Consider the following 11,433-nt stretch of genomic DNA (forward strand, 5'->3'; position numbering starts at 1 on the left):
CGGCTAAGGGAGGAAGAAGAGCACTACTGAAAACGTGAACAGTGAAACTGGAACTCCGTGAACAGTGAAATCGGAGCTCCGTGAACAGTAATCGCGTGAACAGTAATCGCATGAACAGTGAAATCGGAGTGAACAGTGAAACAGAAATGAAAACAGACGCAGATTCAATCAGTGTGTGAAAATCGCACACACTGAAGGTGAAATCCCCAAAATCTCATCACTCATCACCCCGTAATTTATTTCTTTCAAGAGCTTCCTTGGCCTCCAATTCGGCTTTTTTCAATCTTTCAAAAATATTTCCAAAAACCACTCGATTCCATATTCTCAAGCTCCTCTTAAGCCGGCTAAGTTTGATTTGCACATTAATCATGCCACTAGTACCAGTTCCCTCCCTCCAGTACCTTTCAACTTCCTGAAGAAACAAGTGATGTCGAACCCACATATTTTGGAACCGAAAGGATGGCTTTATTCTAGGACCCGGGACTTGACATCTCACCAAAAGCGGGCAATGATCAGACAGAATTCTGGGAAGGTTTGTTACTCTAGAAGACTCAAACATACTCGCCCATCCTTCACCGATGAGAACTCGGTCTAGCCTTTCAAAAGTTTCCCCCCTTGCCCAAGTATATTTGGGTCCATCCGCACCCAAATCAAGGAGCTGGCAGTCACTAATAGTCTCAGCAAATTCCAACATTTCTTTGATTTTCCTTCCCTGCCTCCGTACACTTCCCTGTCTCTCCTCTTCCGAAACAAAAATATTGAAATCACCCCCCACCAACCAGGGAAGGCCATCTATCTTTGCTGCAAGATCCCGAAGCTTATCCCACGTTCCCCTCCTTCCCACCTTAGAACATTTACCATAGGCAACAGAAATGAAAAAGGGAGCAGGAAGAAAAGGGGAAACATATCTGCCGTGGAGAACTTGATCTGAGTCATCCCATCCATCCACCTTAATGCCCTCAGCAACAAACAGCCAAATTTTCCCATTACAATTAGAACCCTTAAATTGCAAGCCAAACACCCTGCTGAAAAAGTCCGGTCTAGGAGCAACATGTGGTTCAATGATTGCTAAAACAGAAATTCTATTCTCCTTCACCAATCTCTTGATGATGCTCTGGGTGTGTACATTGGCAACTCCCCGAGCATTCCAAATCAGAATATTAAGCGACATGAGAAACCTCAGCCACCAAAGCCCCTGCATTAGTTCTGCCCTTCTTTAACACTTTTTCTCCCTCAATCTTTAAGACATCCCTAGCAGCCCCCCTTTTCTCCACAACTTGGACATGCTGCATTTCAGAGTCAAGGTCCAAATCTTCACCCTCATCCCCACCTGACTCCTCTTCATAAGCCTCGGGGTCAAAGTCCCCATTTGGAAGCATCTTCAAATACCACGGCTTAGACGACAGCCCCCGAACAGGAGCCCCCAAGGAAGCCTCATCCGAGCCCAAGGAGGAAGAAGACAGAGCTGCAAACCTGTTGGCCGAGATCTGCAGAGAAAGGCCCTCAAGCCCAACCCCTCCTACCACACCTTCTATACTGCCCTTGCCACCTTCCCGAGGCCATGAACCAGACTCCAACGCCAAGCATCCCAGGGAGAACTCAGCCGAGCCTACCCTCGGGAAAAAGCCGCCAAGCAGCCCACTTCCTCCCCCATCAGCCGAACCCATTCCTTGAACCACCCCCAACCCCCTGACCTCCTTCCCCAGCAAACCCCTCCTGTAACCCTGAGCCCCCCTTCCCCTGCCTCCCTCGTCTCCTTCCTTGAAGTTGAAAACCCCCCTCATCCTATCCCAGCCTGATCCAGACCTCCACAACAACACCCCCAGGCGCATCCTTGCACTTTCCCACAGGCGGAACTCCCAACCCCTGAGGAACATCAGCCCCCCTCTCCCCCATCCGAGAGCTCTCAACATCAGGCCTATTAAAAGCCCTACGGATCAAAATCTGTTGTCCATTTAAACACTCTCATGGGGTGACGATCCACAAACCAAACCGGCATCCCATTAGGCCCATTTAACAGTTTAGCATAATCCTCAACCAAGGAGAATTGAATTAGCACATGCTTAGCATTTATAAATTTCCACGGAAACTCACCCTTGAATTTCATGCCCATGAAAGCCCTCTGTATGTGAAGAGACGAGGGAATAGAATGAGAAAATTTTCCCACGATCGCAAAGCCCATCTTCTCCGCCAAATAAGAGGTCTCCGCACTTGAAAATTGGATTGAAGGAAGCCCACAACTTTCCCCCGGTACACCCATTTTCCTGATCTTCACTGGATCAAAGCTCACTGGCACCTTCCCCCCCATGTTCACCCCATCTGCCACAGCCGCTTTGAAGAGCTTTGTCCCAGACCAACTGTTGCCATGGTTCTTCGAGCTCGAGCCTTCCTTGTTACTGTTTAGGTTCACCTTGACCGAAGAATCAATCACCCTAGGAACCTCTCTCCCTCCCATTCCTATGATCCTCTCTTTCTCTTTAGCAACCCTAAGGTTATCCTTGCTCAGCGCGGGAAAATTCTCAATAACTCCCTTTCCCTTATCCCCCTCCGAACCCCCCTTCAGCATTTGACTATCCCTCCCTCCATACTTATCTACACTTGAAGGGGCTAGCTCACCAATAAAAGCCATCTCCTGTAGAGGTTGTGCAGAAATAAGATCCAGAGCCAGATCAGAAAGCGGTCCTGCCGGAATTACTTTTGTCTGTCCCACAAGCTCAGATTCCCCAGATATCACAGTATCCACACCACAAACCCCTACCCCCCCCTCCTCAACCCCAGACCCTGAACCAACAACCATCTCCCCTGCATCAAAAATTACCATAGCACTATCATCCCCCTCGCCAGCCCCACAACCGTCCAACTCCAGACCACCCAGAGACCCCTCCCCAATATTCTGAGCATTAGCATTCAAATCTTCCACCATCTCTACCCCATCCCCCTCCAAAGCCCCATCTCCAGCCAACCCCTCCCCCCACCCATTATCTTCCCTCAGCCCATCCTTCTCTTCCGGAATCGGTTCCATAACCTGCAAAATATTCCCCCCCCCCACCTTCTTTTTTCCAGAAAACAACCTCAGATCAGAACCATTAAATCCCTTCGATCTCGATTGTCGCAGCGCCTTACCCTTCAAGCCCCCTTTTCTCATTTCCGCCATTCTCATCAAAGGCGATTTCGGTCTTGGACAAACGTTGCGACCGCGAGTCGAGGTAACCCGTGGCAGTTTCGATCTCTCCGATCTCCTGACCTCAGGCAATTTTGTGTCACCAACCAAAGGCAAATTTTCAAGCCCCTCACTCTCCGGAAGAGGATCCCCTGACCCCGCAACTAGACCCAGCACTTCCCCCATTTTTCCTGACTCCGCCATCTTAGATCCCTAAAGCGTCTCCGGCGACCCAACGACAATCGCTAGAACACGTAGGGAGAAAATGGCAAGCCGAACAGCTATCAGACGGAAAAAGGAGACCCAGCAGTTCAAACAAAAGTCGGAAACAGGAATCAGGAAACTGAAAACGGAAAGCACAGAGAAAACGGAATGAACAGAGGAATCGTAAAGCACAGTGCAAACGGAAAAGAAACCAGACGCAAATTCAGTCAGTGTGTGAAAATCGCACACACTGAAGGTGAAATCGCCTCCATTCGATGTTTGAAATACTCAAAAGGTTTGCTTGGATGAAAATGATTTACTTGTTGGCCAAGTAAACTCAAATACAAAGTTACGATTCAAAAGGTTTGCTTGTTGGCCATGTAAACGCATATATAAAAGTTATGCTAAGCACATTTTACTTCAAAAATATTCTCTCTCTCTAAAACACTCTCTCCCTACGGTCTTGCATTAAACTCTGCCGGCGCCATTGCGACGACCCCTCCCGCCCCTCACCTCCTCCCCTCACCACAACCCCATTCGGTGTGCACAACCTGACGCCCATTGTACCACCATAGCCGGACCCCTCGCCGGACCCCGCAATAGGGTCAGAGGATAGTCGACACATCATGGACTAACAAATGGTTTTCCGGTTCACCGAAGATAAGTCCCCCAACAAGCCGACCAAAGCCATGAAGCTAAAGGTTGCTACAACACGATGCAAAATACGGAAGAATACTCCAGCGCCACCTTCTAAGGGGAATGGCCGGAAACGCTTGTTTCATCCCCTCTTTCGGAGGACAAACAGCTTCGTAAAAAGCTGTCGTTTGGTAATGATAATAGCCCCGGCCCTGAAACTCCACAAATGCAAAACGGTCTTATTTCCGGCGGGCCTCGGTTGTGACAAGAAGGTAGACTCACCCCGGAATGATGCACCAACCCCCAGCGGTAAGGAGGGGGAGGAAATGAGTGTCATTGTCTTTGGGAATAGCGACGTAGCCGCCGAGATGCCGCCCTCCGGCCAAGGCTCCGGCGAAGGCATGATGACCATTGGGGGAGACAAAGACAAACCTCCATACGCACCCCAAACGGATCTTGATGGGTCACGTGAAGTTCAAAGGCCCTTGGATGATGTGAGAGTCAACTTGCCCGAAATGGTGATAGGAACAAAATCACCTTTTGAAAGCGTCTTTATCCCTTACCAACCCGAGCTAGCATGTGATGTACCACCTATTGCCTTACCAATGCAGCAAAAAAAGGATAATGTCTTGCATGTTATCTCCTTGGATGTGGCGGAGAGGCTCGATACCGCGCCGGCGCAGCCCCTTATCGCCGGCTCTCCACTGGAGGATGTTAGTATGACGGTGGAACTCCCTTCCTTGCTTGCGGTGGCCAAAAAGACCCCCTCCCTCATCCCTTTGGCAGCCGATACCCCCTCCCTGGAAGATTTCCCTCCACTCGAGAGAGGTAGGACTTGGAAAATCCAAGCCACCTTTGAGACCGGCACGATGCACGATGGGCCAACCCTAAATCCGAGCCACCTTTGAGACATGGCTGTCCCCACGGCCTCGAACATGACACCGACTAGTACCAAATGGTCCGAGGTAGTGATGGAGGTACCACGAGACACCGGTAAATCAATCGACGGAGGAGGTATGTTCGGAGGCCCCCAATGTCACAGCTTCTCATGGAAACCAGACCAAGGCCCACAAGAACCCGACGAGTAATCCCCAAAGGCAAGGAAGCGTGGCTGCCGAGAAAACAAACAACAAACCTACTACCATGTCCGACATGGTTCGGGGAGCTTCGAACCCCGATGGCCCACAAGCCATTATTCCGGAGAACATCCAAAACATCGGACATGCTACTATTTCCAACGGCATCCCGACCATCTACTTCTCCGGGGTGGAAATTCAAAAGTTGGCAACAAATCTTGGACATGCCATCGTAGGTAAGTTCTCCCATTCTATCCCGGCCTCACATAAGGCCCTTGATAACGTTAAGTTTTTTCAGGGTTTACATTGAAATATATTAATGCTAGACATTGCGGATTATGCCCGGCTTCTTAGCGGTCCTAAAGGCACTCCGGTTTGGTTCGTTGACCGACACCCGATGAGAGTCTTCAAATGGACACCGGATTTTGATGCATATTGTGAGTCCTAATTGCGGCAATATGGTGTAACCTAATTGGCCTTCCCATCCACCTCTTCGATCAATCGGCCCTCTTCGCCATTGGAAAACTCCTTGGCACACCAATTCAAATTGACCGAGCTACGGCCAACAAATCAAGACTCTCATTCGCCCGAATATGCTTTGAGATTGACATTACGAAAGCGCCACCCGAGGAGATCATCTTGGAAATTTATGGACGTGAAACGGTACAACAAGTGAAATAGGATAAGATCCCATCCTATTGTCGGGAATGTAGACACGTGGGCCACAAAAGTGAAGCTTGTTATGCAGCGGGTAGAGCGGAACGGCCCCCAAAACGGAATTACAACATAGTCCCACCGAGACAGCCACAAAATGGGGATCATGGTGCCAAAGGTGAAAGGGATGTGCCGAAACAAAATGAGAGTAACATGGATTGGAAACAACATGGAAAGAACAAAGCAATAAGAGATCAGTCACGCATGAATCTGAAGATAAGAGGCAATAAAGGCGAGGAGTGGCTAGGCCCTGACATTATGGGAGGAATGCAAAGTGAATGCGGCATGGACATGGTCCTTTACCCCGTAGAAAAAGATCGAAGCGGACGTAAAAGCCCCAAACAACCTAGGGGTCCGACCCCTAGAGCCCTTTCATTGGGAGGTGGCCGTGGGGGCGCGTCGGGAGAAGTGAGCGTCGAACGACATGAGGAGCCCTTGTTCCCGGTTGGCCGAGGGAAACCGAGGGGACCGAACCGTTAATCCAATATAGAGGGACCCGAAGCACAAGAGCCGAGAAGCTACATGAGTACCAATTGATACTTCTCACTTATGGCTCGTGAAAACTTTGTGGAGAATGACTTTGGAGAAAATGAAGATTGGGAAGCGGACATGCAACCCACCGATGAAGATGATGGGGTTAATCCCACCCTCATGGAGGCCGAGCCATGCCAAGAAGGGAAGGATCTCCAAATGATTGAATTCCAAGGAGGGCCTTAAAACCCGCCGGGTACAGACTCCTCTTGTTAATCATCTCAATTAACTTCTTATTTTGGAACGTTAGGGGGATCACGAATGCGCCAGCCCAAAACGTCCTAAAGAGACTAATTAAATCTCACAATATTAACCTCTTGCAATAATGGAGCCGCTCACAACCCCAAACCCGGAGATATTTTCAAAAGCCTTGGGGCTGACCTACAAGGACTCGAACTCTAACGGGAAGATACGGATTTTTGTGGAAGCGGGAGCGGACTTTGAGGCTGAGGATGATGTGGATCAGGTGCTCCACGGCCGGTTCACTTGCCCTAGGTTACCAAGCCCTATCAGGATCTCGGCCGTGTATGCTAAGTGCACGAGAGGGGAACGACTTGTACTATGGGATAAGATGAGAGATATCACTCAAGTAACTGAAGGGATGCCTTGTATCATTGGGGGGGGGGACTTCAACACCATCCTCTCCACACGAGATAGGGCGGGTAGCGTCACAAATCGGCAGGAGGAGATGATTGACTTCGCCGAAGCCATTGAGGATTGTAGATTACCGGACCCGATCTTCGATGGTTCAGATTACACCTGGGCCAAGAATGGCCTTCTGGAAAGGTTGGATATAGTGTTGGTGAGCGAAATGTCGACCCGACTTTTTGATGCTATAAGGGTCACAAATCTCCCTCGTGTAGCCTCGGATCACAGGCCAATCCTTGTCAGGTGCAGAATGACGAACAACCATGAGAGTGGCAGAGCGTTCCAATTCCAGAACATGTGGGTCCGGCATGAGGGCTTTGCCGAACTGGTGCAAGAAGACTGGACGGTCCCCACGGAAGCCGAGGGATTACTCAACCTGAAGATCAAGTTATCAAGGATCAAAAAGACATTCAAACGATGGAACAAAGAGGTCTTCGAGAATATCCATGCCAACCTCAGAAATTGTGAAGAGAACATCGCCTTGGCTCAAACCGAGTTTGAAGAGAACCCCTCACCCCGGAACAGAATGGAGATCAACAAACAGATTGCTGAGTACATCCTCCTTCTCAAGATGGAAGAAGACTTTTGGCGCCAGAAAGTGGCCCTTCGATGGCTGGAGGAGGAAGAAAAAAACACTAGGTTTTATCAAAGTTGGGTGAAGTAGAAGAGAATTCGGTTGCGAATACTCAAGATCATTGTTAATGGGAGGAAACTCACGGATGACCTAGAAATCAAATACTTTTTTTTTTTTGAAAAACACCCCAAGGGGTGGAGGGTTGAGGCGGACCCACACCAGTGCATTACCAAAAACCATTTGCAACAACCAAACAAACACCTAGTCATCCAAAAGTGACGACTCGCCATGACAATTTAGAGTACAACGAGGGCCTCCCTAACGACCAGAGTGGTCATCTATATACTCTCAAAAACCCCATTACAATTTTTGATGCAGCCTTTGCATTCCCAAACATTAGTCCATCTCCTAATTAAGGCCCGCAATAGGGATACCTCCGCAAGGGACACACTCTCCTGGGTCAAGGTCCTCGATGAAGCCCTCAATCTCCCGGTTGGGGGGGTCCACATGCTACACTCATTGAGCTAATGCTCAACTCATTCGTACCCGGTTTATCACTACCAAATGTTACCGTAGCAACATTCTCCTTCAAATGCCAATTATCGATGTGTGGAGCTTTGGTGTGCATATCTGATACGAGATATTAATGCCATATCTTCCATATCTTTTATTTAGTTATCTTTTGATTCATAGTATCTTTTCCATATCTTTGATTTCTTGTTTATTAAGTTACTTATTAGCATTATAAATAGGAGTTATTGTAATCGTTTGAGAAATCAATCAAGAATATCAATATTATCGTTCATTCTCTTCTCCAATTGAGAAAACCATCGTGCTCGACGGGCACTCGCCCGCGACAAACATTTATCGATCACCGATCTACGGACGCCGATCAACCCGATAGGAGGTTTATCATATCAAATTGGTGCTTTCATCGTGATTTCACCCTCCAACACGCCGATCGAATCACAACTATGTCATTGCCCGACGGGAATCCACCGCGCACAGCAACTAGCCACACCGATCGAATCATAGCTACGTCGCTGCCCGACGGGAATCCACCCGCGCACAGCAACTAGTTATGCCTTCCCACCATCTCGAACCAAAGTTGCACCGCTGCCCGACGGAAGACGTTCCGCGCACAGCACCAGATTTGGTTGCCGAGTTCCCACCTTGAAGACAAGGTGGATTTCAACTGTGGGGGAGTTGATACGAGATATTAATGCCATATCTTCCATATCTTTTATTTAGTTATCTTTTGATTCATAGTATCTTTTCCATATCTTTGTTTTCTTGTTTATTAAGTTACTTATTAGCATTATAAATAGGAGTTATTGTAATCGTTTGAGAAATCAATCAAGAATATCAATATTATCGTTCATTCTCTTCTCCAATTGAGAAAACCATCGTGCTCGACGGGCACTCGCCCGTGACAAACATTTATCGATCGCCGATCTACGGACGCCGATCAACCCGATAGGAGGTTTATCCTATCAATATCACCCTCATGTACCTTGCCTTTCCTCTTTCTCGACACCAATTGGAACCCATCCTCGTCCACACTTGGTTGACTCCTACTAGCCACTTTTGGCTTCGACGGTTCCGCACCCGATGTACCCTCAATGTTCTTCGCTTGGTTGTTACAATCTTTAGCCTTCTCCGAATGTCCAATGATCTATGAAGTGCCAGACCAATTATCCGCCTTTGGGTGCCACTCACAGCGGTTGATCTTGGGGGCAAGGCTCGAGTAGTGATGGAGCTACACCCAAGCTGATCTACAAGGACAAGAAGATGGATCCATTGTTCATTCAAAGTGGACCAATTACAAGAGCTAGAGCTAAGAAGATAAAGGAGTCCATGATGCTTTTAGTTGATGAAATAAAAGCCCAATTCCAAGACCAATCTACATTGGGCCAAATGGTGAATATTATTCAAGTTAGTGGGCAGCCCAATGCATGAAGTTTTGAGTCACTATATATCACATTTTGGAGGCCCAAATTGAAGATACATGATGCATTTTCGTCCAAGTTGGAGCAACAAAAATGAAGAGTCATTTTTAAGTTACTTTTTGAGTTAAATAAGTGACTTTAGATGTCCTAAAGTCACACCAATAGTTTAGGAGTTACTTTTCACTTATTATGAGTCATTCTAAAGGTCTTAAGTTGTACTAATGATATGAGACTTTCAAGAGTCCATTCTAGCCTATAAATAGGCTTGTAAGCATGTCATTTGAGGACTCCATTGATCAAATACGAAAATAGACTTTGTCTTGTGAGTTGAATTCTCTTTGTAGAGTTTTTCACTTGTTTGGAACTTATCAAGATACTTTGAGCAAGTTCTTGTAGCGTTCAACCATACCGAGGTTCTTGGCTGATCATATAGCCAACGGGACGAGGTTTTCCAAGCTCTGGAAGTGGATCAAACCAGATTATCAATCAAGGGAGTCCGCTGCCAAACCTTATATGTGGGGTTCTTGGATCAATATATCCAACGGGTCCTTCGTCCTATCCCAATCCATATCATTTGGTATCACGAGCCATCTGGTATTGATCTATTCTTAGCTTTACCTTACATTCATATCTTAGTTTCAAAAAAAAAAAATCGAAAAAAAAAGTGAGAAAGGCTAGCACAACTTTATCTTCATTTTATCTAGTTGTTGCAAAAAGAAAAAAAAAAGGGGCCAAAAAAAAAAAAGTACATATAGTAAACATCTTTACCATCTTTTATCCATTATCTTTTTTCGCTTTACAAAAAGAAGCAAACAAAAAAACCAGAAAAAAAAAACCCAAATACATTTTTCACATCATTTTCTCGACCATTTCCTTTCATCCTTCATTCAAGGGCTAAAGTTGGTTGATTGCTATTTGTTCTTGTTTGTTCTTGATTTGTTTTATACTTGTGTTTTCTTTGCAAAATAGAAAGAGTGGTAAAAGGCTTGAGAGGTGAGGTTATCTGAGGGGAGGTAAAAGCCAACGAGTGATATACACGAGTGTTTTGTGAGGTTTATTTTTTGTGTGATACACGAGTGAACTGTGAGGATGGATTCTACTGACGATCATATTCCAGTTGATCCTACGTTGAAAGCCATGCAACAACAATTTGCAAGGTTTGCACGGATTCTGGAAAGTGTTTCAGGGCGGTTGGAGAGGCTAGAAGTTCAGGCAACAAATGAAAATAATAACGAGGAGGAAGAGAGTGGAGGAGAAGATGATGCTTCATATAGGCATCGAAATGAGATACGTGGAAATGGTAGAAGAGGGCGTACAAATAAAGTGGATGGTGATTTGAGAAGCATCAAACTGAAGATCCCAACATTCCAAGGAAGGAGTGACCCCGAAGCTTATTTGGAGTGGGAGAGAAAGGTGGATCTCATCTTTGAATGTCACAACTATTCCGAGGAGAAAAAGGTTAGACTTGCTGCTATTGAATTCGCTGACTATGCTATAGTTTGGTGGGATCAATTGACAACTAGTACAAGGCGATATGGAGGAAGACCGGTTTCGACTTGGGAAGAAATGAAAAGCATAATGCGTAAGAGATTTGTACCTTCTCATTATTTTCGTGAATTGTATCAAAAATTACAATCTATGAAACAAGGTACTAAATCTGTTGATGAGTACTACAAAGACATGGAGATTGCCATGATTAGGGCAAATGTTGAAGAAGATAGAGAAGCAACTATGGCTCGATTCTTATGTGGGCTGAATAGGGAGATTGCAAACATTGTAGAGCTTCAACACTATGTGGAGTTGGAGGACATGGTTCATATGGCCATGAAGGTGGAGGGACAATTGAAGAAGAAGGGAACAATCCAAAAGAATTTTTCAACAAGTTCTCATTCTTCAAGGACAAAAGAGTGGACTTCATCCAAATCCAATTTTGGGGCAGGT

General features: G+C 46.5%; 1 protein-coding gene across 1 annotated transcript; it reads left to right on the forward strand.

The window, feature by feature from the left end:
- Nucleotides 1-6,646: 6,646 nt before the first annotated feature.
- LOC121749476 lies at nucleotides 6,647-7,633 on the forward strand. Its single transcript, XM_042144047.1, has one exon. It carries the CDS (start codon nucleotides 6,647-6,649, stop codon nucleotides 7,631-7,633), a length of 987 nt encoding a protein of 328 aa, XP_041999981.1.
- Nucleotides 7,634-11,433: the final 3,800 nt, after the last annotated feature.

Source organism: Salvia splendens, chromosome 9 (genome assembly GCF_004379255.2).
Source record: "Salvia splendens isolate huo1 chromosome 9, SspV2, whole genome shotgun sequence".
Classification (NCBI taxonomy): Eukaryota; Viridiplantae; Streptophyta; class Magnoliopsida; order Lamiales; family Lamiaceae; genus Salvia; species Salvia splendens.